The sequence below is a fragment of the Alligator mississippiensis genome, chromosome 10 (genome assembly GCF_030867095.1).
Source record: "Alligator mississippiensis isolate rAllMis1 chromosome 10, rAllMis1, whole genome shotgun sequence".
NCBI classification, from domain to species: Eukaryota; Metazoa; Chordata; order Crocodylia; family Alligatoridae; genus Alligator; species Alligator mississippiensis.
In genome coordinates, this window is record NC_081833.1 from 61806816 (window position 1) to 61833171 (window position 26356).

At 40.6% G+C, this 26356-nt stretch overlaps 1 protein-coding gene across 5 annotated transcripts; it reads left to right on the forward strand.

The window, feature by feature from the left end:
* The first annotated feature begins 373 nt into the window (after positions 1–373).
* On the forward strand, positions 374–26323 carry LSM14A (LSM14A mRNA processing body assembly factor). 5 transcript variants are annotated; one of them, XM_059713870.1, is made up of 10 exons: positions 374–682; positions 12057–12220; positions 14371–14503; positions 15821–15943; positions 18939–19115; positions 19639–19701; positions 20419–20598; positions 21773–21953; positions 22482–22710; positions 23909–24385. In XM_059713870.1, exons 1-10 carry the CDS (start codon positions 562–564, stop codon positions 23957–23959), a joined length of 1422 nt encoding a protein of 473 aa, XP_059569853.1. In that variant the 5' UTR covers positions 374–561; the 3' UTR covers positions 23960–24385. The 5 variants fall into 5 exon arrangements, with proteins under 5 accessions (XP_059569853.1, XP_059569854.1, XP_006274370.3 ...); XM_059713871.1 differs by having other exon boundaries at positions 375–682; positions 21773–21944; XM_006274308.4 differs by having other exon boundaries at positions 375–682; positions 15824–15943.
* The last annotated feature ends 33 nt before the right edge of the window (positions 26324–26356 follow it).

The following is a 26356-nucleotide window of genomic DNA, read 5'->3' on the forward strand; positions in this document are numbered from 1 at the left end:
AATCATCTTTATTTTCATCCTTTCCGTGCCCCGGACAGTCGCCTGCGTCCGGCCCTGCGCAGGGTTCCTGGACCAAGCCTCTGACCAAGCACCTGGAGTCAGAACAGGCTGAAGGCCTGCACCAGGGACTGCAGCTTTTATATGCACATGCACATATAGTTTTTTTTAATGAATATATTTCGTGTTCCAGGTCAAACCAGCCGAGCCATCTCCAGACCACACGGACTGAGCAGGCTGAACGCTGCCACCCGCAGCTCTTCTCCCAGCGCCCCCCGCCCCGCGCGCGGGCAGCAGCAGCACGAGCCTTCCCGCCCCGCCGCCCCCAGCTCTCGCGAGACCGCCTCATTCCCGGCATCCATTTCGCGGCCGGGGAGAGGGGGTGGTTCTGAGGGAAGATGAAGGCGGCGGCCATGTTGGCAGCTTCCGAGCGGCTTCGGCGGCGTTTGTGTTGAGGGAGCCTGCGCGGCGGCAGCAACAACAGCAGGAGGCCGGGGCTCGCTTCGCCGCCTGCGGCAGCGCTCGGCGGGGCGGGGAGGGGATCCCTGCCCGGCAGCCGGCGCCATGAGCGGGGGGACGCCCTACATCGGCAGCAAGATCAGCCTCATCTCCAAGGCCGAGATCCGCTACGAGGGCATCCTCTACACCATCGACACCGAGAACTCCACCGTGGCGCTGGCCAAGGGTGAGGCCGGGCGGGGGTTGGGGTGGGGAGGGCAGCTCGGCTGCGGGAGGCCCGGGGGCCGGGGCGGGGCCGGGCCGTCCCGACGCGAGGCCTCGCAGCGCCGCAAGTTCCCGCGGCCGCGTTGGGGGCGAGGGGGCGCCGGTGCCCGGGCCGGGGCAGCTGCTGGCGGAGCCGGGCGGGCTCAGCGTGAAGCCCCAAGTGTGTTGTCCCCGTGGGCACCGGGCTGCTGGCGTCGGTCATCCGCCAGCACCGTGTTTACCTTGGACACCGGACAGACTCCACCGAGCTGCTGCCCGGACTGGGCGGGTGTGGGAAGGGGGAGAAAGTTATCTCAACCAAGCTTGTTCGTACCAGCACCCACTTGTAAACAGTGGTGGCCGGTCCCGACCTGTTGGCCCCCTGGAGCGCTGCCCTGCCCGCCTGCCAGGGGAAAGCCACGTTTTTCTCCTTTAAAAGAGAATCTGTTTTTTAAAAGTTTGCTCGTGACCTCTTCGTGTATTCTTGCCCCCCGCTTTTGAGTTGCGACCCATGGGTTGAGGAAACGCTGAGCATGGGGAAGCATATTCGTCTTGTTTCGGGGACAGTTAGCTGTAAGTGCACCAGTTACTTTTTCCTCCTCTCGCTGAAGTGAGCAGACGGGGCTGGTTGGAGCATTTGTAGTGACGCGTATGCCAGAGGCTGGGGATTTTGTGCACTGAGAGGGATCCTGGAGTCCAGGGTTTATTTGGTTGTTGGCTTTTTTTTAACCTATGTGCAGAGTAAGAAGCAAACATATTAGTTGAAGGGTGGTGGGGTTGGGGTTAAGTCAGCGGTCCTTGTATGTTGTACCAGCTACTCTGAGCTGTCATCCTGACAGTGTTAAAGGTTCGAAAACATTCCTGTCCTTGTGATATGTATTGTTATCTAATGTGTATATGCAATTCTTGTTTTTTTGGCTATGCCTCACTTTCTACATACTTCATTTACATGGCATCCCTCTCGAGATTTTGCAGTTACTCAGTTGTTCAACTTGTTAGTTTGGAAGTTTGTGTTCTCTGTCACCTGGAACGTCTCTTCCTGTTGCTCCTCCATTCAGCCAGCTTCGGGTTACTTGTGTCTGGGTTGTTTCAGTCAGTTTGCCTGCGTTCATGCCCTAATCACCTGATTGAAACGTGTGCTTGTGAAGTAACACACAAAGGTGGGAAAGTCTCTCTCTGGGGCTTGTCTAATGAGAAAGTTATGGTGGCTTAACTTGAAGTCTGAGTTTTTAAACTCGTATTAACAGCTAAACACTAGCTTTCTTACTTAATCTTACAATGAGTCAGCTAGAAATTAGTTAAACCAAAATATGACAGTGTTGGGGTGATGTAGGCATGATGGTTCATAAAACGTACAAAAGGCAAAGTATTTTGTGAGGGTATCTTATTGAACCAACTGCATGGTCAGGATAGACTTAGCAAGCTTTTGAATGCAATGTATTCGTCAGGCGTGTAGTTTGTAGCCGTGTTGGTCTAATAAAAGATATTGGATTCACCCAAGGAACCTTGTATTCTTCAGGTCGTGCTCTATCCCCACTGTGCAGTTGGTCCAATAAAAGATATTGCCTGCAAAAATCAATGCCCGTCCCGTCAACCAAAATAATAGTTTAGACTGCTAATGGGGGCATAACTGCAACATTTAATTATGGAGAGGTCAGCTTCTGTATATAATGACACATTCTGGTGGAACACTAGACTGCTGATCCTTTCATTAGTAGAAATTTAGGCTTCTGTCCTCTGAGTTAGAGGACTGTTAAGTATGAGAACATAAAAGTGTTTTTCCTAGGCTGCTGTTAGCCAACTAATTTTGCTGACACGAGAGTAATAGCAGAAAACTCCCTTTAGAAATTAGTTGGAGGAGAATTTGATCCCAAAATCCTAAATGACCTTGCGATTTGTAATTTGTTTTTTTAATATAAAACTGGCACATTCAGTTTTTAGAGCTGTAACTATATGGAAAACTTAAAGAGGTTTGAACTATACTGGAAAAAGAAAATAAACTTAGGCTAACTTGTAATTTAATTTTTAGTCAATGTTGACAAATATTCTCTGTAGAAATATTTTGCTGTGCCTTCAGAATAAATCTCACCATTTTTCAGAAAAAGCATATTTTCAGGCCACAGCTTGAGTGGCTAACAGTGACTTACAATGAAGTGTTTGCAACTGTAATCAGTGAGAGGTTACTGCCTCTAGTGGTGCATTCTGGGTACTTGAACTTGGCCTCTCATCATTTGTCCAGTGTGGTGGTTCTGTGCTTATAAGTTGTCAGCCTTAATAGGTCAAATCTTACCTGGTTGTAGACAAAAGTGATGTTAAAGTAAATCCTATGAGTCAGTTTGCCCTTACTTCTAAACCTGCATGAGTTATTGCATTGGTGGACTCGAAGAAGATTTTTTTTTTTTTTTCTTAAATAAAAGAAGCAGCTAAGTACACGAGTCTACATGCTGTAGGGAAAACTTTAGAAATACTTTAAAGTGAAGTGGTCTGTCTAGAACAGGTAAACTGGAAACACGAGCTTTGTTTTCTCCATTCTTCATGAGCTCAAGGGTTATTTGCACATGGCTATGAAACTGGCTTTTTTAATTTCTGACTTGAAAATGAAAACTGGTTTCTCTGCAGGTGTCTTTTTTTTTCTAGTTTAGGTTGTTATGATTGCAGTGTTAAGAGACATAAACGCTGACTCTATGAACACATCTTTGCACATGAGTAATTGTGTTGTAATTGGTAGAACTACTAATGTGACTACTTGTGCGTGAAGTTATCTTGTTAGGATGAAACAGTTCAAGCTCCTTCATAACTAACTAGCTAACACTGCTGTGAATTGTGTTTGTATGCTCATTGAAAATAATTTTACTTAAATGATAGCTGACTCCAGGAAACAGTTAACTTCTTGTCTTTACAGTCCGTTGAGTTATTTTTAACTCTTAATGCTTTTAGTGTAAGATTAAAAATGAAAGAATGGCAATAGCTCATCTGTAAATGACTTGCTGCAAGCCAGTTGCAATATTTAACTATAAAAATGAGGGTAGATTTTGTGCCTTGTATTTTAATCTAGGGATACCCAAATATGGCCTGTAGAGTCTTGGAATCCAGCCTACAGGTTTCCCCCTGGGTCAAGGAACTTGTGGTGGGGGAGTGCTGCTACTGCTCCTTTCTGCAGAAATCCCAAGCCCTGCAGGGTGGGTTTGGACTGGGCCATGGCTCTAGCCCTACATGGGCAGATAGAGCTAGGCCATGGCCCCCTTCTTCCCACATAGCTGGGCCATGCCCCCTTCCTTCTGCAGGGGAAGGCCAGGCCCCTTCCCCCTGCATGGTTTGGGGCCAAGCCAAGCTCTTTCCTTCCCACCCCTGGGGTTGGGTCACACCTCTTCCCCTCTGTCTGGCCACATTGGTCCCTCTTCCTGTTGGACTGGATTGGTGCCAGGTCACAGCCCCCACTGCCCTGCAGGACCAAGTTAGGGCTGGTGCAAGCCCCCTTTCACTATGCACTTAGATTGGATCCAGGCTTCTCCCCCCCCCTTTACATAAGTGGATAGGGCTTTGTCAGGTCTGTCCTGTGAAGATATTGGGCACAGGCCAGAAAGGTTGAGCCACCATGCTTTTAATCCATATTAAATAATGTTGTATAGAGGTAAAAGTGAAAGTTTGATTTAATTAGTGGGGTTTTTTAAATATTAAATTAAATATCCAGGAGAAGGAATACAGGTTTTGCCATTGCTGCCTCAGCCAGTCTTAAGTGTGGTTAGCAAGTCCATTTTAATGTTTTGTTTCTTAATCCTATGGTCAGGATCATATCAAGGGTAGGGATTTGGGCGGGGGGGGAGTCTGGTATAGTCTCACCTTTGAAACAGATCCAGTCTTGCCTTCTGGATGCAGTTGCAGTGAGCTTGCCACTACCACTGTACCACCTCTCCAGCATCCTAGATCTGCTCCTGCCTGTGCTGTAACCCAGTGGGAGCCAGCCTTTTTGGCAAATGTGCAAAGGCAATAAATGATTAACCCTGCACTCCCACCCCTGCAAGTGCCACTCCATTTTTCTCCTGCCCCATCTGCAGCCCTAGTTTCTGCTCTTTGCCCCATCTGCAACTGTGTAGTCTGCTTCCTGCCCCATCTGCCACTGTGCTACTTGTTCCTTGTCTGATCTGCCTTATGCTGCACAGAGGCTGCCTGTGCCACTCATGGCTGGCCACACCTGCTCTAACCATTTTTGAGCCACTGTGCCCTATTCTGGAGGCAGGATGCAGCCTAAGAAGATGTCCTTTAAAGGTAGAGCTGAATAGCGCTCTAAGCTCTTCCCAAGTTCTTTCTTGACAGGTTAGTATTCCAGAAGCAAAACTAGCTTGGAGACTGATGTCTTAAAAAATCCTGTTATAGTGGACACCTTCTGTCCTTTTGTTTTAGTTGGCTCCAATTCTGTTACTTACTTTTGAATCCTACAGAAATAATTTAAGAGCACTAATCTAGGACCGTAGCAGTGGTTACACAAGCCTTTGAAAAAAAAATCTTCAGTGACAGTAGTCTATATAAGGGGCTGAGGTCTAGCTCTGATGGGCAGTATACAAAAGCATAGAGCGGTTCCAAATTGTTAAGGCTAAATAGAGAAAACAAAGGCCTGCGAGGAAAATGGGGCCGGAGAGGGAAGGTGACTTACAGTTGCAGTAAATCGGTAACAGCTCAGGGAATAGAACCTAGGTCCCTAGTTACTGGCCAGTGTTTCCTATTCAGAGCATTTGAAATCCTATTTACTCACTGACACAGTTTCTGTATAAATGAAGCTCCTGTTCACAGTGTGCAAAAAAAAAAAAATAAATGGCTGTCATGATTACTCCGCATGCCCAATCTTAACTCTGACCTCACCAACACAAATGTTCCTGCTAATGAAGTGTGATATTTTTCACACATGTAAGGAGGAGGTTGAAGGCTTTTTTTCAGTCATGAAGAATGTGGTTAATAACATTCAGAGTGAGTTAATCCATACCCTGATAGTTTAGATTTGTTAACTGCGTTGATGTTGAAAATAGTCTGCTACAAATATACCAGTTTTTAAGATGATTTCGCTATGCTGATAGATAAGCCTCCTTTTAAACAAAGCGCTGTCCATAACCTTATATTAAATGGGCTTGTATCATAATATCTGTTTTTCAGGTATTTTTGTTAGGCTCTTTTAAAACATTTAGATTATTAATCATTCTGCTTGTATTTGTATTACAGTATTTGCAAACCTGCAGAACCAAGGAAATGATTATAATTACTACTCTTGAGTCTGTCTTCCAGATGAACACTTTCTTCTGGCTTAATTTAAAGTTAATAGGAGTTGGTTTCTAATATGAAATTCCCAACTATATTTAAATTCTGGACTTGGCTGGGGGAGAAAAACAGATAGTTGTTTCCTGGTAAGAAAAAAGGTCTCATACCAAATAATAATGTAAACCAGTCACTGAATCAGCAAAACAGAAAAATGTGTGAAGAGAGAATTGTATTTAGGGCCAGCAACAGAATCTAAGTGCTCTGTGAATTATAATGGTTAGTTACACTTTGTGTCCAGACCTAGAAAACAGCTGTGAAACTTCTGTGACATGATGAATATGGGCAGAGATGGATGAAATGGAAACTGCTGCTTCTCCGTCAGCTGTAGGATGGTCATGCTGTACAGTTGCAAACTTTGCAGGCATCTAAAGCATAGCTGATGTCAAAGACTGTAGTGGGGGACGGGGGTGAAGAAAAGTGTCTTCAGATTTTGCTGGTAATCCTTGGTGAAGGCATCACAAAAAATATTAGCCAAAATCAAAACTTCAGGAGGCGTACTAGATTAAAAGCCAGAGGCTCCCCTCTGTTTATGCAATTGGAAGGGAGTGAAAACCAATGGAAGAGGAGAGCACTGTCTCAGCCATACCTTTAATCTATGTCCATAGAACTACAATTGTAATGATTTATTTCTTTCCAAAAGGAAGGAGCAGGGGCATGGGGTTTGTCCTCCAGGGCACTGTTACTGGTCTGTTGTCCAGAGGGAATTCCAAGCATAAGTTATTCTGACAAAACATAATTAGTTCATGCAGGAGAGACAGCAGCTCTCAGGGAAGGGATCATGAAATAATACAGTTCAGGAGTGCAGGTGAGCACTGTACCTCTCTGACATACAGGTAGTATGGTATGAACAGTTTTGCTCAGTCAGGATAGATAACCTGGTCACTCCACTGGACAGTAAGGCATAAGTTGGGTTTTTTGACTCTCCATAAATTAACATGGGGGATGACGCAAGGCAGAGCTTGTTCAGATTTTGTTTTATTTGCTTAAACCCAATATTCTTTCTTCCCTCCATTTTCTAGCATTTCTTATCTTTTCTCTCAGATCTTGCTTGAGTTTCTTAATAGCAGTTTTTCACCTGTTTTTGCTACTGAAACACTGGCTAAGTAATCAATGTCTTACTCTAGTTGTCTAGACAACTAAATCAATCCCTATTGTATTTAGTTCTGCTCTTTAGTGTTGGAACTGCTTGCTGGGTATTTTACTATACAGGGATATATTTGGGGTTTTTCACTTTTCTTGCTAGGCAGACAATTTCTTGTTACTTGTAATCCTTTTATTTTGTGATCACCCTTCTTTCTTTCCGTGTCCTCTTCCTTTTGTAGTGGTCAAGGAAAATAGGTTTCGGTATTATGACTAGGGATCTACTTAAACCATGCTGAGGTGAAGGAAAAATCTCAGTGCCACTTTTGCAATCTTTTCATAATAAGTTGCCCCTCCCCCCATTGGCCAAGGGGTCCTGGTGGCCCTGCCCCTTGCTGCTGATTTGGCTGAGAGGGCTTCCTTTTTTTGTGTGGCCCTGCCCCTCACCTCTGGCCAAGAGGGGTGCCCTTCATGCAGCGCCGCCCCCCCCCGCGCGCTGATTGGCAGAGTGGGTGGGGCCACACAGACCAGCTCTTTTAGCCAGTCAGCGGCGGAGGGAAGTGGGAGCAGGAGCCATCTTAGTTGTTCCACTTTGTGCTGGTGACTCCCCCCTTATACCCTCTGGCAGGCTGCTAGACCAGGCCACAACAGCAGCTGGCTCCCACAAGGGAGCAAGCATTTTAGTTTTAGTGAGTTTGTTTTTTGGTTTTTCCGTTCCCCCCCTGCCCCTGACGATTCCATGCAAAATCACAGAAACTGCTGTTTTGGCAGTTTCTGCAAAAAATGCAAAATCAGTTTGAGTTCATCTCTACCTCCTTCATTCTCTACTAACCTGTAAAACAGGTCAGACAAAATTAAAATTCCAAAGACTACTGTCAGAAAGTCATAGGTAAGGTTCAGTTCTCTCTGCCACACGTACTATGTGAATTTGATACTAATAAAGAAATGCCCTGGTAAAGAGGCTGTGCCTTCCAAGAGGAAGGATTTTCCAAGTAGGTTCCTTTCATAGTTCATAAAACATATAGAATGCGGTCTTCTGCTATTTTGCTACCCACTTCGCTAAGCTTATTTCTTCCCTCTGGCTAGAAAGTGCAAGTGCTTAGGCAGCATGTTGCTCCCATGCAAGTTGCTTGCTGAGATTATTGTAGGCAAAATGTCTAAGATGATTTTTTTGTAGTAGTTGAATGAAAAGAATAATAAGTCTGGCTTTCTGCAAGTTGGTTTATAGCCTCCAACAAAGTAGCTATCACCTATGAGAGCTTATGCCTCTGTGAACAAACTAACCTTTAAGGTGCTCTCCTGCCCTGCCTCCTACCTGGCTTCAGACTGACATGGTTTGCTGCCTCTCTCTACACGTGAAAATGCTGGTAACGAACTCAGCAGCAAGATTTTTCCGAACTGGCAATTTGTGAGCAGAAATTCTTGATGTTGATTATTAGCTTCCATTATTGCTTATTTTCATGTTTAATCTTTCAGGTAGTTAAAAAAGGAAGTGCCTAGACTTTCTGTAGCATGGAAGTTTTATTTTCAGAAGATTTTGGTCATTTTTATCTACCTCTCATTCTGCACTGAAAATGAAGGACAGTTTGATCAAAACAGCTTCCATGTTGTTAAAAAAGGGGGGGGGGGAGGAAAAAAAGGCTTCTACAGGAAGGCAATTAAAAGAGAGTTCAGAGGAGCCTGTTGGATCCTAGCCAATGACAACACTATTCAGAGTGAATAAAAATCAACATTTTTAAAAATATTTTTTCTTTTAAATCAGATTTTTTTATTAATCTTTTATTTTTTTTAAATGTTTTTAAAAAATAAACCTATATAAAGATGTTAAAACTCAAATATATCATCATGGCATAGGGATTATAATTTATAATTATATACTATTTGAGACAATATATTCATGTAACCTTTTAAAAAATGTCTTATAAATGGGTCACAACAGGCCATGGATTATATTACGGGCCCAATTTTATGGGGTTTGCTGGGGGTTCTCTGTACGTTGGTAAAGATTAAAGCAAACTAGTCTACCCAGTGGGACTCAAGTGCTTAGTTTAAAAGATCACATTAAGTATCACTGTGGTGCTTAGTTTCACTTTATGCAACAAACTCTCCTTTCCATATGGTTGAAAACACACATTTGATTGACCTGCCTGGTTCTGTCATTACGACCAGGATACAGTCCTCCCAACACAGCAGATAAAGCAGGCAAATTGCTGGTAAAAGTATACGAGACAAATCAAACGGTGTGCAAAAAGTCAAGAGGGGAAGATTGTTAACCTGAGCCTGATATGCTTGTGTGAATTACAGGCATTAAAAAGTGAGCTAGAGATGGTGCCTGATCCACTCACTTTCTTGCCAGTATTTTTAATGCTCAGTACCAGGGTCAATCCTTAACTGCTGAAGAAAGAGTTGGCTATGACATGGGCATCCAGCAATCATGCCTCCACAATACCAACTATAATAAACTTCACAGCTAAGGGTGAACTGTTCAAGAAATGTGCCTTCTTTTAAAACCTCATCAGCAAACACACCAGTGAACTGGTAAAAGTCACGTAAGTACCTGGATCCATCATAGACTATTGAAGTGATAATCTATCTTTTAACAGCAGTAGCATCTTCTGCAGGAATGGAAAGAATATTTTCTTCCTTTGAACTAATTCATTCTAAATTGAGAAATTGCTTGAGCACTGAAAAAGCAGGAAAGCTTGTCTGTCTTTTCCAGTCTATGAATAAACAGGAAGAGGAAGGAGAAGACTGAGTTTGCTGTAGCTGTATAACCCGGTATTTTAAGTTTCTCATGTTGACCTGGCTGAAATAATTACTTAATTTTTGTTAAAAATACATTTCACATTTTATAACTAAAGGTTAAATTTAAAAAATAAAAAAAATACTTGTTTTGTGAAAATAATTATACATGTTTGTTGTTGAAGAAAAATATCCAAAATACATAAACTTGTTGTTGTTAGTTAAATAAAACAATTTAAACATCTGTTTTTGGTGCCAGTTCTTGTCCTCCTAATACAGTGTGGCAAAAATATCCCCCAAATATCCATGATTAATCTAGTGAATTGGAAATTAGTTCACCTCCCAATGACTTCACAAGTGTCTGCTTAATTAGCTTTGGTAAATAAAATACCTAAATCATAATTCAGTTTTCTGATGTAGCTGCAAAATTTAATCTGAAAAATATCAAAATGAATCACTGCTTTAAACTGTATAGTGTAAGTTTCATTTTTAGAGGTTCACATCTATCTCTTGACTTCTGAATAATATGTATTGAGGTTATATCAAACAACAAGAATATACTTTTTGTAGGAAACAGTAATTAAATTGTGGCTTTCTGACCAATGATTTAAATCATGAATTAAATTATTATTTAAATCAATTTGATTTAAATCAAAGTCACTCTGACATTATTGCTGTCTGTGGTGATTTGCAAGTATATTAGCTGTTTCTATAAAAACTATTCACTGGATTTACATATTATTGTTCTAGTTCCAGATAAAGACCCCAAAATCTGTGGGGGGTTTTTTAATGTGTTTTAAAGAAGATCTAGTGATTTTTCTGTTTTTTTTTTTAAGAAGGATGATATGCAATTTGAGCATTTGCAGTGGTTAATTCTGTGACAACCGACCTTTGGACTTCACTAGGGAAAATTCATTGATGGGCTTAATGAGAGAATGTCATTTGAGAGGGCAAACGCCAGGCAACCAAGAGTTAGAATTGAGTGAGCCAAGGTAAAAAGAACAGACTGTTTGTTCAAAAAACATTTTCCTAAAGGGAGGTAGGAAATAAGTATTTCAAATGGAGGGAGCAAGTTTGAAGGCAAAGATTCAAATGAGGGAGAAGGAAGTGATTTAGCCTACTGTTGCTGTTTCAGTTCACTGGTAGTGGTTACACATGTCAAAATGAAGGGAGCATAATAGGCCATTACATTTTTTATGTCAGTGATGGTCAACCAGGGTGCCAACAGATCCTTTGAATGGTGCCATGAGGTGTGAAGAGATAAGGTTTGGCCCTGCCTGGGATCCCTACCCCTACTGCCCAGCTGGTATAAGGAGAGTAGATGTGTAATATATCAATTAGTTGTTGAAATTGGGAGCCACTCGATTCAGAAAAGTTTTATGGAGGGGTGCTTCGTCCAAAATTGTTGAGAACCACTGGTCTTTGCAGTAGGTGTTTGTAAAAATTATTGGAAGTCGGTTGAATGTGTATATTAAATGTTACAGTACAATAGCTGCCAGAATGCTTTGAAGATGATCCTGTCCCAGTGAGTTTTAAGATGCAGCTTAATCTGGAATTCATCTGCAAAGAAAAATCCATTACATGTGTTCTGGCTTGCTTTCATAATTGTATAACATTTATAATTTACAAGGTATAAAATGAGATTTAAATGTTATGATCATGCTGGGTCAGTTTTGTTTACCTTCTATCACTAAACCAAACTTTCAGATTGCCTTTTAATTTGCTATTTTAGAAGTATAAGATTCAAAGCATCTCATCATTGTAGTGAAATCCAGGTGTGTGGGGGGGAGGCGAGTATTTCCCCAGGATGCCTTATCTTTATCAAATGTAGTATCTGGAATTCTGCTTTCAAGAATCTGTTATCTTGGATCTCTTGTCTTACAGAAAGCTTCTTATTTTAACTGAAAAAGGAACCCTTGTGGTATGAATCTATCATTTAATATTAGACTTTGCTTACATATTTTTTTAATTATCTACAAGTGTTCAGAGAGAGTGCTGTGTTTAAAGGGAAAATCTTTATTCCACATGTTCAACTGGAATAGAACTGGGCAAAGTAGTTTTCTTTCATTACATTTCAACAGAGGCAGAGGTGGTATGCAACTCACAAGCAGAGCCAGCTTTGACATAATGCTAAAAAAGTGCCATCTAATGAATATTAAGTAGCAGTCTGGTTTTGATGTCTTAGGAAAACAAAACTCAGTTTCTCCCTCTCTTCTCCCGCTCTGCAGTTCGTTCCTTTGGTACAGAAGATAGACCAACAGATCGGCCTATAGCCCCTCGTGATGAAGTCTTTGAGTACATCATTTTCCGTGGCAGTGACATTAAAGATCTAACTGTGTGCGAGCCACCCAAGCCACAGTGCTCTCTGCCACAGGACCCTGCTATTGTTCAGGTAAAAGTTGTTTATTGCTGATGATCTAATATCAGTGTGTCTTTCAAATAAACACTAACACGAGATCCATCATCTTGAAGAATAAAATGTTTTACATTACCTTTCATTTTGGACCAGGTGATAGCAAGATCTGGGCACCTTAAAATCATACAGGTGTTACTTTCAGGGTTTTTTTCCCAGCTAGGTTTGTTTAGCTCTTTTTGGTTACATGTAAAACAGTTCTCTACTATCAAGTATTAGGCTCCATAGTTCAACATTTTCAGAAATATTTTGCCTTTTGATGTAACTTGACACGCGTTTAAAGGTCATGAATTTGTGTGCTTAAAGCTTCCTGAAAATACAGGTCCTTAAGGTGTATAAGACTAGATGAACCTAGCCCTCTGAAATGGCTATGACTATATTTTTTTTAATAAATGAATAAATAAATAAATGTTAGCCTGTGTGCTCAAACCTGTATTAACCAAGATGATAAAAGTATGTTAAGATCTTGTTTATATATGAAAATGGCTCCCTACTAAAGGGAATACTTCACCTTTTGGAGTTGCGTTGGTTCTCCTTCATGCTTTTTGCAATTTCTCAGAATATGTATAGATGGGAAGAACCAGCTATATCTCCAGCCTGTCCCTATGGTCAGAGTTGATAGTGAATATATCTTTGTCATAAAACTAGCACTGACAGCAAGCAAAGAGCCTTAGGAACTACGTGAGGTGGGAGTTGGTCAGTTCCTCTTTAAGGAAAATGGCAAACCTTGAGAGAACTAGTATGTAATATCAGGTTGGCAACGCGATTGTGTTGTAAAAGCAGTGTCTGAATTGCATGAATAATTTCAAAAGTCTGGCATGTTTATCTTTGCTTGATGGAGTGTGTGCGGGCCGGGTCTGACCCCGGGCCCTTTTCGTTGCTCTGCACGCGGGCTGTGGCCAGTAGCCCGGGCAGGCCGGATCGGAGAGGGCGGGCGCCGAGCTAGAATTAGGCACAGACACATAACGGTTGATTTTAAGATTGTTTTACTTACACGGAGATGGTCGTGGTGTAGGCTGAGAACTTGCTTGAGTTGCGGTTACAACAGAAAACACGAACACATGTGGAGCTTGCTAGGCTCCACGCAGACAAACTCCGGCTGTCCAGGACAAACGCGCATAAAACTCGTCGTTACGTCTTATAGTAGGCTCCGTTCGAAGACGGGAAGAGGTGGGCGGTGGATCAGGCCGCCAAACTCCCCTGAGCGACACACAGGGTTTCTATTACCCTGCCGCGCACACCCAGAGTCCCCACGAGATGGATGCAGAGTCCTCTTCGGCTTGGGCGGAAACTGCTCAAGCCTCTTATACGGCTAGCAGGCCAATCGCTAGCTGCCATGTGTGAATAATTTAGCACTAGCCAATTGCGGGGCACGAATTTGCATCCGACGAGCGGGAAATCTTTGCACCGTGCGTTTCTGTGTTGCAAAGGGAAATGCACCCTGCAAAGATCGCTGCAAAGTGGCGGGAACACTCCTTTGCACGCGGGTTCTCTGCGCAGCAGAACTCCGTGCAATGAAGTTGCAAACCCACAGGGATAATTCGAGTGCCGAAGCGCGCACACAAAAAATCAGACCTTTGGGTCATGACAGAGTGCATACTTTGGGTTCCAACATGGAGTAGAAGTTTCCTTGCTCCTGATGTAGCCATCATTTAGAAGCCCAGTCTCTGCTGCAAAATATGCTTGTAGAACTCAAGCAAAAATTTGAGGACATTCACAGTCGAAGCTCCTCTGTGGCAGCAGAACTGTCCTTCTGTCAGCACCTTTTGCTGGCTCCAGTAATCCCTTCAACAGCTAATGCCTTCCCAGGGTGCACTTCACACTGTGGCAACACAGCTGCTGCATTGGAGCCATGCAGAGCTTTCAAGATATGCATGTTTTCGGATTACTGGGTGGTAGCTATTGCTGTCTGTCCTGAGATCTTTAGCAGCTTAAAGCAATTAAAGTGTAGGAAAGGCCTGAAGCTTCTGTATTAAAAGGAATGTTTATAAATAGGACATTTTGGTTAATCTCAGAATACAACAAAATGAATGCCTGTTGTTTATAGGTGGTAACATAATGGCTAGTCTTATTTTATTTATCTCCTTGCCTTGCAAAATCCCTGTATTCTGTAATATTGTTTTCTTCAGTCTTCACTAGGGTCATCTTCTACATCTTCATTCCAGTCTGTGGGGTCTTATGGTCCTTTTGGTAGAATGCCAGCCTACAGTCAATTTAGTCCAAGTCCATTAGTTGGCCAGCAGTTTGGTGCTGTTGGAGTGGGTATGTTCATCATTATTTTTTTTTTTATATTTTGTATTTTTGAAGTTGATGTACAATGATTGGTACTTAGTATTCCTTTTATAAGCTCCTCTGTATTTGGCCAGATCCAAATTTTTGATCGGTTATCACAAACGCTCAGTTTCTCTGTTTAATGTATAAAAGCCATTAGTTTTTTGCTGCCAAGATGATACATATTCTCCTCCTTTGCCCTGGGTGTTCAGCAAAAGACTTCCTGATTTTTTTCAGTATAGCAATTTATAAAGAAGCGAAAAAGGGCACAAGCAGCTAAAACTTTAGAAGCCGAGTGGCTGGGTTCTAAAATCCACCTTCTTTCTCGAAGAAGAAATCAAGGATTCATCTGCAGTGGGATTAGCCACCACTGAAGCTGCGTTGGCAAAAGTCTGTGTTGACACCCTTTGCAGTGGTAATACCCCTTCTTACTCTGGTGGCTGAAAGTTGGTGTATGAACAACTTTGCAGTTTTATAAATTAACGCGAATTCTACAGAAGAGAAATACTTGGATTACTTAATACAAAAAGAAGAGACAAACATTCATTTTTTAGGTGACTTTGGATGTTTTCTTCTGTTTAACGTGCAAGAAGAAATAAACTCTACCTCTTCTCACCTAGCTGTCTGCAGCTATTGGGCATAAACAGGAGTAAATAATTATCTACTATTTTATTTAATATTGTTTTCTTTATATGTATGAGAGAACATCATTTCACTTTTGAAAATGGGAATTGGATTTTTAGAGTAAAATTTTTCAAATGTGTTTAGTCGTCAAGCGAAGTCAAACTTCGCTTTATAGAAAATGTCATGTTAACTTTTTAGAATAGCTAGTTATAGATGGGTAAAGACTGTAGTTTCACTAAGAACATAGAGGAGTCTAACAATAATAGGTCTGTAGCTGTCTTAAACTGTCCATTAAATTGATGAGACACTGTTAAAATACAAACCACACTGATAAAAAGCATTTTTCTGTTATTTGTGTCACAGACTCATCCTGTCCTAACTTTATATGTCAATAGGACTTCTTAAGCTTGACAGATTTGCTTATATCAGGTTTAGACATCCGTTGCAGTATGTTACTGAATGTTGTTCCTGTTTAGTTGTCTGAAATTATGCAGAACTGTAGTTAGGTTAGTAGTAATGCATGAAGTCACATGATTAACAGCATTTTTAAAAAGATTTAAGGTTTTGGCTGCTTAGTCGTTTTGAAAATAACTGCTTGTCTTAGCTGCAGTATTCAAAATTTTATAAAATAAAATTATCTAAGCCAGTTTAAAGTGTTACAGCTCTCATTTTTTTTCTTTAAAGCAGGAGGTTCTTTGACATCTTTTGGAACAGAAACTTCAGCTAGTGCTAGCTTGTCCCAAAGCAATGCAGTTGGTTCTGCCTTTACAGCAGATGCAAGATCTTTAAAAACACAGATGTCTCAAGGTAAGCTCTTCTTGAGTGGCTAAAACTAGCAACCTTCTTTACTGGTCATCTTTTTCATTTATAATTACAGTTATGCCTAAGTAAATTAAAACGCATCTGTTCTAAGGCTGTCAAACAGTGGTTTTAAAAAAAAAAATCACAATTTATGGCTAGATTAAAAATAGCTGTGATTTAATTGTGCAGTTAATAGAATCCCAATTTACAATAAATATTTTTGGATGCTTTTCCTGTATTTTCAAATGAACTGATTTCAATTACAATTCAGTGCTGTAAGAACAGAGTAGAACTGTGCTAATTTCCGCCTAGTGATTAAGTACAGTAAGTGAAAAGGGTCAAAAACTAGGGTTATGATATTTCTAACTCCACAAAAGAGGGCACCTGTTTGGAGCATGCCTGACTCCTGACCTGTGGCCCCCTGCTTCCCCCAGCAACGTCTCTTGGGGCTGCTTGGCCCCTGCAAGCATGGGCGCCAGTCCCTGTGCTGTTGGCCTGGCCATGGAGCTCCCTGCCACCCTTAAAGGGGTGCCCTGCCTCATTTCCCTGCAGGTACCTCACTCTGTCCTGTTGCAGCCTCCAGCACCTGGATAGCTTTCCTCAGTTCCAGCAGGCATCTTCCCCCCTCACCCACATACACACACCTTAGACCCAGGGTACGTACACCACCGGGGGTACTTGAGAAGGCCCTAGGGGGTATGTGCAGGTGAGCGGGGACAGAACGTTGCCATGCACCATGCCGCACAGGTGCTGCCCACCCAGCCATACATGAGGGGTGAGGGAAGCTTGCACGTGGCGGCGGCTTCTGCTGCTGCTCCATGTTTGGCCATATGCCACCTCACCCCCTGCTCCACATCTAACTGCCAGGGCTACACTGATCCAAAGGGGTTGAAAACCCCTGCCTCCCATACTTACCTGCATCCAGCTGCTGAGTCTGCTTCCATGACCCTACCTGGCTGCTTGCGGGGGGGGGGGCAATTTCCCCCAGCATTCATGGGCTCAGCAGCAGTGATTTAACACACATTAAAACAATTAACATGTTAATTTGTTTTTGTGTTAATCCCATCCGTTAATGGTGATTAATTGACAGTCCTAATCTGTTCATGTAATATAAAAAAAGTCTCAAACTAAAACGAGCAAGAAAATTCAAGAGGTGTTTTACTAATCTAACTAATGTATCAAGTTATGATGTACATATAGTACTGATTAAATTCTTAGAGCTCTTTTCCTTAAGATACTTACATAAACATATTTCATTACTACACCGTTGATGATAAGTGCATCATTGTTGTAACATGTTTCTATTGGCGGTAGTTTCATGATTAGTTTTATCAGGATGAATATTCAAGTCCTGTTGTGTTTATGTAGCAAAGGACTTAAGTGAAACAGCAAGTCTTCATGCTGTATTCTCAATATCCCTAGAGCCACTTGGATTTGTTGTCAGTATCACTAATGCATCTTAAAAATGTGCATATCTGCAATGTGGCATGCGAAGGTTAAGCTACCTAGCTTAACAGTAATAGGAACTACATGGCCAGATATGGGATTTTGAGGGGGGCTGAGGAAATGTTTTCAGGAGGCCTGACCCCTGATATATACACTTCTTTGTTTGGCAAAGATGAGGAGAAACTTAACTGAACATTACTGTTCATTTCGTTTGCAAAATACAAAAGAGAACAAAGTAATTGTTATATTTGGTCTTTCAGCTTTCGGTACAGAGGCTAAAGTAGTATCCAAGGCTAGGAAATCTTGTTACTGTTGTTGTCATTAATTTTCTGCATGTATACATATCGCTTGGAAGGTAAAAAAAAGTAATTAAGTTAATTGTCTTATATGGTAACCCTAGTTGGATTTTGTATTTGGGCTATCATTTTTGAGTAGAATTGTTGGGGGAACTATTGCTGCAATAACAAACATACTAAGCATTTACTCTTGACTACTAAAAGCAGCAGTTTGTGGCTTAGTACTATGTGGTTTGAAGACTTTACCTGTCAAAATTTTCCTGAGGTAGTCACAAGATTTCTTGGCACTTAAATAAATAAAATAAAAAATTGCCCATTCCCAGTTTCAGTTCTCAAGTCTAGGGCTAATGGGTTATTTTGCCCTTTTTTGCTAGCAGAATTTGGAATTTGTCCATATCATATTCAGTTGTGCAGCTTGTGGCTGGATGTCTCTGCCTCAAGGGAAGCTTAAAGCTGCAATAGCAAGAATGTTGCAAATCAGGATGCATAAAGAGAACTCTGTGGGTAGGCTTCTGCACTCCTCTGTCTATGCCTGGCATTATCCATTTCTGTTTACTACTTTGTAAAACAGACAGCGGTATAATAAAACTATAGCAAATTGCCCATCAAGAATGATGCAGGGAGGAAGTTGGGATGGAGTGCCACCATCTGATGCCCCATGCTGCTGCTGTTCTGCTGCTTGCAGGGAGCAGGGTGGGTGAGCCGAGGCCAGCACTGCTAGCCTCAGCTCCCTCACCCTCTGTCTGGTCCTCGGCGCAGCTTCAGAATCATGGCAGCGTTCCCCCATGCTTGGAGCACTCTGGCTGTTTCCGTCAGCCAGTAAAGCATGACGGAGAGAGAAGGAGAGACTTAGACTTTTATAATATTAGAAAGAGGTTTATATACAGTAAATGTAGGTGTGCCATTTGGGGCAGTTTTTTCCACTCATACCTTTAAGGAAAGAGTTCAGAAGAATGGTTTGGCTGGCAGGAATTACCACAAGCATCAGAAAAATCCATTCCGTAGCAAATAGTGCATGATGGCTGGGTAGATGGGGATTAATTGTCCTACCCATTTTTTTTTCCCTTTTACACTAGGGGAAGGGGGAATTACTATAGTTATTCTAGATTAGTGGATATGAGGGTGCAGAAATGTTTTTGTTTCCTTTTTGGACAGAGCTGTCTTGACTGGTAAGACTGATAACCCCTTCAGACTGGGTTGGTTGGTTTGAGATCTACAAATCACATTATAGGTAAGAAATAACTCTGGTTACTTTGTAGGTCGTTCAAGCCCTCAGATAGACCATTTGAGGAAGAGCCCAACCATGGAACAGGCAGTACAGACTGCTTCAGCCCACTTAACTGCTCCAGCACCTGTTGGGAGGAGGAGTCCTGTACAAGCCAGACCACTGGCATCTGCAAGTCAAAAATCACTAGAAAATCAGGAGCACAGACGAGGTAGGACTTTGGAAATTTTCCTTTTACTGGTCTTCTGTTTCCCCATTGTACAATTGGAAGATCCTTTGAAAGGCATATAAGAATTTCTGCTGTTCATTATTAGTTGTGCCAGTTGTCTGAATCGTATCCAAAGAATTATAGCAATCTTACCATTAATTTCACTTAAAACAAAAAAGAACGGGGCTAGAATGGCAAATGTGTATGGTAACTCTTGATTTTCACCCTTGCCTCTTAACCCCCCCCCCAAAAAAAAAACAAAAAACCTCTACAACATAGCTGTGTACAGAAGTATGATGGACCATACACAGCTCATAGATTCATAGATGTTAGGGTCGGAAGGGACCTCAATAGATCATCGAGTCCGACCCCCTGCATAGGCAGGAAAGAGTGCTGGGTCTAGATGATCCCAGCTAGATACTCATCTAACCTCCTCTTGAAGACCGCCAGGGTAGGGGAGAGCACCACCTCCCTTGGGAGCCCGTTCCAGACCTAGAAAACAGTTATCTATCTCTCCTCTCTCTAGCTGAAGCACACAAGGTTTCAAGGTCAGAAAATGAACAACTCAGAAATGACAAGCGACAAATGGGTAAATATTTTTTGAGGAAAAAAACCTAACATTGCTTTTAAAACTTAATTTAAGGCTTCATTAACATAATTACCAAACCTGCAAATGTAATAACCATTGTATTTCAGTAAAGTGGATAGTTGGGAAACTTTTTTCCCTCCAATTAAAAATTGTTTGCAAATTGAGCTAACTTGAACTGCTGAGTAGTGCGTGGTACTATAGAAAAATCTGGCACCATAAGACACTTTCACAGAACAGCTTATTGGTGGATAGCAGTAATGTTCATTTGGGGTAGCATTACAACAAATGAAGCTGAAAGGGAATGTATTACTAGCAATGGATTAAGTAGTGATTTGACGAGAACTGTAAGTACAAATAACTGATCATAAAAGCATGAGCATGAAATTCTAACTTTATAATTATTTACTAGAGAAGCTGCTAAATAGAAAGGTAAAATGTTGGGTTAAAGTATTACATTCAAAATATTTTCCTCACTTAAGTCTCTTCTGTCTCGTACAGCTTTCTTGTTCAAATAAAGGTGATAAGTCGGCCCTTCCTAAGGTGTTCTAATTTCTTTGCTAGTGTATTATTTAGGGTAGTTGAATTTAAGATTGTGAAATGCTCTAACAAAAGATCCATTTTATTTGTAAGAAATGCAAAAAGATTACGGCAGGGGTACAGACCTGTCATGCTGGGCGGTTGACAGCTGTAAATGTCTTCGAAACTTAATCCTTACAGTTCCAGGAGCCCCTTCAGCACGGAGAGGTCGTGGAGGTCACCGGGGTGGCAGAGGAAGATTTGGTATTAGGAGGGATGGCCCAATGAAGTTTGAGAAGGACTTTGACTTTGAAAGTGCAAATGCACAGTTCAACAAGGAGGAGATTGATAGAGAATTTCATAATAAACTTAAACTGAAAGGTAAAATATCATTTCTGTACAAAACTTCAGCACTGGAAGAAAACAAAGATTTGTGTAGCTTAATGAACTTAATCCTGCTTTGGGGAAACTTATTTTTCATGCTAACCTTTTATTTTTGTGTGTGTGTGGTTTTTTTTTTGTTTTTTTTTTGTTTGTTTTTTCTTTTCCCCTTAGTAATTTAAGGTAAAAATGGGGGGGGGAGGGGGAGGGAAATCCTAATTCTGTGAGATCTTTCCTTGCGTGTTAGTAGCTTTTAAAGATATATTTGGCTCAGTACTTTAGTCTGAGGTTTTGAAAATAATTTAGTTTAGTTATGAAATACAAAATATCCCAAGTTACACAATTTGAATATATTAGGTATATCTGTTAGAACATTACTTTCTTAAGTAATGTTTCTTTATTCTGCCCTCTTCAGCCCTCAAACTTGTCTGTGGAGAAAACGGCTATAAAGATGTTCCTGGACCTTTAAAAAAACAAAAGAACACATGCGCAGTCTGACTGCATGCAGTTTTCTGATATTCCTGGTGCATGTGGACTCCAGGTATCGGAAATCTCTCCTAGGGCCCAGTGTGCCAGGACTTTAAAAACTGCACGTGTAGCTAGGCTGCACACAAGGTTCTCTGACATCCTGGGGCCCTAGGACCAGTCCCAGGGCTGGGACCCACAATCAGCTGATTTATGGCCCTAGCCCCGGGACCAGGAGATTCTGTAGATCGTAATGGAATCCTTGGGATTGGATCCCATTGCACTATTAAATGAACATTTGCCTGGAGCCCCATACTGATACTGCTTTCTTTAACCTGCAGAGAATCTAGATAACAGCAGACCTAAGGATGGCAATGCCATAAATCTAAATGAAGGAGGCATTGGTAATAGGTAGCAGCACTCAGATCTGATTATAGATAACTATTGTGTTCTTCTTCCAGGTTATCCAAGGGCTGTGCGTACTAAATCTTGTCAGAACCGTTCCCTTTTATAGTTTACGTAGTTCACAAATTGCTGTATGCTCCCCTTCAAATAGGAATGTCCTGAGGACTCCTAGGCTTCAGATCTTTTCTTTGTACTTTTATAAATTAAAAATACATAATTCTTAAAGGTTACACACGGAACAAGCTAGTGTCAGCCTTCTGTTATGCCTCCATTTTAATTAGACAAACTATTTTTGTTTTTCTAGAAGATAAACTTGAGAAACCAGAGAAGCCTATAAATGGAGAAGATAAAGGTGACTCAGGTGTTGATACCCAAAACAGTGAAGGGAATGCTGATGAAGAGGATCCCCTTGGCCCTAATTGCTACTATGACAAAACCAAATCCTTCTTTGATAACATCTCCTGTGATGACAACAGGTACTGCCTGTAAGAAGAAATTCATTATTCTAATCATAATGTAATGTCAGCAGTACAAGCTACATGTAACTGAAATGTGACTACAAATGGGAAGTGAGCTGAAGTCAAGGCACATATATAATTTCCAAGCCAAAAACCAAAATGCCCTTTTTTAAGGACAACTCAGTAAAATATCAGTGTGGCACATGGATAATGGCAGTAAGGCGTTTTAGTTTTTATTATTAAAGATTTTCTTCAGATTTTAAGAACATACTTTAGAATCGGTCATTACCTTAGAGTTTTCAGGAGTTTAAGCTCTTTTTTTTGCGTTACTGCCTACTGATTTAAATTGACATAGTAAGATATTATATCAGATATTCAGATGCATCCAGTAGATGCTACTTCAAAGAGTTAGAAAGTGATTAAACAAATGATGTTGCATTTCATGTCTGTCTCATGAGTTAACCATTGCTGGATGAGCTTTCCCAGCGTAGACTTTTCAAAAGTAACATTCTTAGACTTATCTAAAAGGGGCTCTGGTTACTTTATATGTGGTAGAGAACGAAGACCCACCTGGGCGGAAGAGAGAAGGCTAAATGCAGAAACTTTTGGAATACCGCTGCGTCCAAATCGTGGCCGTGGAGGTTTTCGAGGTAGGGGAGGAATGGGCTTCCGTGGTGGAAGAGGACGAGGAGGTGGAAGAGGTGGCTTCAATACCCCCCGAGGATTTCGTGGTGGATTCAGAGGAGGACGTGGAGGCAGGGAGTTTGCTGACTTTGAATATCGGGTAATAAGATGTTTGATAATCACTATTTTTAAGTACAGTTTGAAGTGATACTGATTTATGTGCTTAATTACATTTTCAGTTAAGGATTTAAGATCTCATCTATGCTCACTGAAAACTGAAACCCACTGCGGACTCGAGTGGGTATTGGGGCAGGCTTTTAAAAATGATACCAAACTTGAGAATAAACTTTTTTTTGTACTAATTTTAGGCAAATGAATGATTTGCTTAATTGAAGATCTTTTTTTGAAAAAGGATAGTTCAGCAGACCTAACTCTAAAACCTAATTAACATTATCAACATTGATAAATATCAACAGCAGCCAAGACCTGAAAATTACTTTTGTTTCCAAAATGCCTACATATTTTTGTATTTTAGATTTTAAAAATTATAAAGTTCTACAAATATTGAAGAGTCGGGAACAAGAATTATAACTATCTTTAAGCAGTATTCTGAAATCTAAGGGTTTGGAGGTGAGAGCTAAACTTCGGTTGTACACTAAGTTTCTTTTCATAGCTGTATTGGTTATGAAATGTTTAGGGTAAATGTGAATATAGAAAGTCTTGCTCTTAATCATGATCCTTGCTTATTATATATATTTTTTTTTTTTAACTTGATGGAGCAACATAATTTTGTGACGGCAGTAAGAGGATTAATCTTTCAGCCTTAAGTGTTTCGTGACCAAATTACTGCTGGGTTCTTCCAAAGCAGTAACTATTCCTTATGTGTGACAAAGCCTTTGCACCTATTAACTGTCACAACCCCTCTAAAATAGTAGCTTTTGCAGGAGTTAGTAATGCAAAGGGCCTTGAGTTGGCCATCTGTAGAAAGGGAGGGAGACTAATAATTCTTGAGCTACGCAATTCTGCTGTTTTTACTGTCGGGCTTAGTTTTGATTATGCAGAGCTACAGCCATAACGGTTCAATTCAGAGTTGTTGTTACGGGAGGTCATACAAGATTGACTTTTTCACTCTAACAGGATAGATCTTGGAAGAAACGCTTATTTTTCTTTGTTTAGGCCTGCTTTATAAAGATGACCTAATTCAAGTCTTCACTAAGCACAGGACACCAAATAACTTGTCTAGGTGAAATAGCCTGATCAATTAAATAAGCCACTCGGTCATCTTGCAGAGTTACTAAAATGCACTTCTTGAAGCCTGGGTAAATCTCTTATTTCCTCTCCTTCCCAATGTTTTCTAGGAAGGACAAAGCAGATGGATGTCCCAGGCAACAAATGGCAAGTGTGCCTAAGGTGTTTCAAGCAAAACACATTCTACCCCCCCACCTCCAAAAAAAGCAAAACACAAATCTGTATTATGAAATGTAATTGGCCAGTGGCTGGTGTAAATCACCATAGTACCATGGAGTTTTAAATTTAAATCGTTTAGTCGCAGTGAAAACAACTGTTCCTGGAACCTCTGTAATCTTCATAAATGGAGAGCTATTTCTTAGCCTGCATGAATGTGGCTGACTTGGAATGTGCCAGAATAATTGAGAGGATGCTTTGAACAGAAGTTAAGTTAATGGAATCAGTTTCTTTGTGGCTGTGGTAATAGGTTTGGGGGAAAACATACCTTTATACTTTAGTGGTCTTCTAAAATTAGTCTATCTGCATATGCTGAAGCTATTGACCTCAAACAGCTTCAAACAAAAAATAACTTTCTAATGTTATATTCTCTCTAGAAAGACAACAAAGTTTCTGCATAGTCTACAAGAAAGCTGGAACCAGATGAACTGCTAGATCTTCATGATTCAGAGAATTAGTCTCAGTCTCTGCAAAGAATGAAGTTAATTTGCTGTATACTTGTCACCAGCACTGGGATTTAACTATTTAACTTCAAAGGGGTGTAATGCAGTTACTTTTTGAAAAATGGCCATCTTTGAGAACAATGAGCATTAAATATATTTGAGACAGAAGGATTAGTAATTTCTTATGTATAGTTAATTATAAAGCAGTACTTCGATGGAATTTAAGTATTTTTTCATCACCGAAAGGATTTTTCTTATTACTAAATTGTATTTGATAATTGCTGCAAGTTGCAAGGACAATTGTATGCAGAAGGCCGTCGATACTGTGAGTGTTTTTGATCCACTGAAGGTTGTTTTTTGGAAATCCTGTAATATCCCTTTTGAGATAGTTGTACTTTGTCAACTAGGGTGCTGGACAGTAGAAAACTTGCTTTGTCAGTCGGATATGTACACACCGTAAATACTGTTTCTTAGGCAAAGGAAACTTTTTTTATATAGTTGTAAAATTCCATTATATCCCATTGCCAAAGAAACATTACGAACTTTGTATAGCTGTATAAAAAGCAACTAATTTTTTAAAGAATAAACATTTTTAAGTCGGCAAACATACTGTGTTATTGCAAAAGTTGATATGCTAAACCACACGGAGTCGTTTTTTTCCTTGGTAGCTTTTCAGGCTTTAAATTTGCTTGATTTTTATATCTGAACTATAATGAAGATTTTGAAAATGTTCTTCCATTATACAAAACTGGATATACCCTTAGTTTCTCTCTTGCAAGAACTTGATTTTGTAGTTTCTGGCATATCACAGGATTTGACCAAATTTAAGAAAGTATTTTTCAAATAAGGGCAAAAATAAAACTTTTTCATATGTCAGAATTTGCAATTTAGTTTTACTTAGTAGTAAATATTAACTTTTTTTAAAAGAAGAAACTGGAGCAGGCATAAGAGTTAAGATGCTCCTTCTGAAATGCCTGGTACAAAAGTACGATGTCTCCATTTGTCAGTTCTTGAAATGTTAACCTTGTTGTAATACCTGTAGACATAACCAATTTGAAGAGAATTCTTAGTGTTTGAAGTTGTTTGCATTTTGATAGACTAGCTTGGAGACAAGACAATTCTGGTTCTTAGACCAGTGAACCCAGAAAGGCACGGTATGGATTTTTTGCCAGTTCTAAATTGCTAGTTACAACTTTTTGATATGTTTAAGTTATAACTGAAACAGAAATCTGGTCATTCGTGTTTGTATATGTATATGAAGGCCACAGGAATAAAGGGATCCAAAGATTAAAACTTCTATCTAATTTGCTGGGTTTTTTGTTAACTTTTATCCTCAAAATGTTCAGTAGAGATAAAGATGTGGAAAACTGCACTGTTGGAAAATTGGAATATTTAAGTGGTTGATTAAAAACCTTAATTTTATAACTTTTTGTATAGCACTAGAAGAAAGGATTTTGTAATTGGTTTCCTTATTCAGGTCAAGTATTTGGCAGCCGTAGAAGCTAGATGATATTGTTTAGTAATGTTTTTTGCATGTTAACAACTAATGCCTTTTTGGGGATCCACAAATCATGATACTGAACAACTTTTGAGGTTTTTGAACATAAAAGCAAGTGCTGTACTATTGCAATAACTATGTATACTGTATGAAGTGTCCCAGGCTTATTTAAACAAGATAAACTGTAAATAATACCAATGATACATGCTGTGAAGGTATGAGTTGATGCATCTTCCTCTGAGAGTTTGGGTTACAAAGTGGGGTGTCTTTTGTACCCCAGTAACTGGCAGCATGGCATACCTTCAGTGTATCTTGCTACACGAAAGCAAGGTTTTTATTTTAAGTCAGAATAAACAGTTCAATAAAAATCAGTCTTCGACCATTTTTTCTGGTTGGAACTG

Coding starts and splice junctions, on each gene's coding strand:
- LSM14A (XM_059713870.1), top strand. CDS start 562: ATGAGCGGGGGGACGCCCTACATCGGCAGCAAGATCAGCCTCATCTCC. Junction 19,116..19,638: donor AAATCAGGAGCACAGACGAG/GTAGGACTTTGG, acceptor TCCTCTCTCTAG/CTGAAGCACACAAGGTTTCA. Junction 22,711..23,908: donor TTGCTGACTTTGAATATCGG/GTAATAAGATGT, acceptor AATGTTTTCTAG/GAAGGACAAAGCAGATGGAT.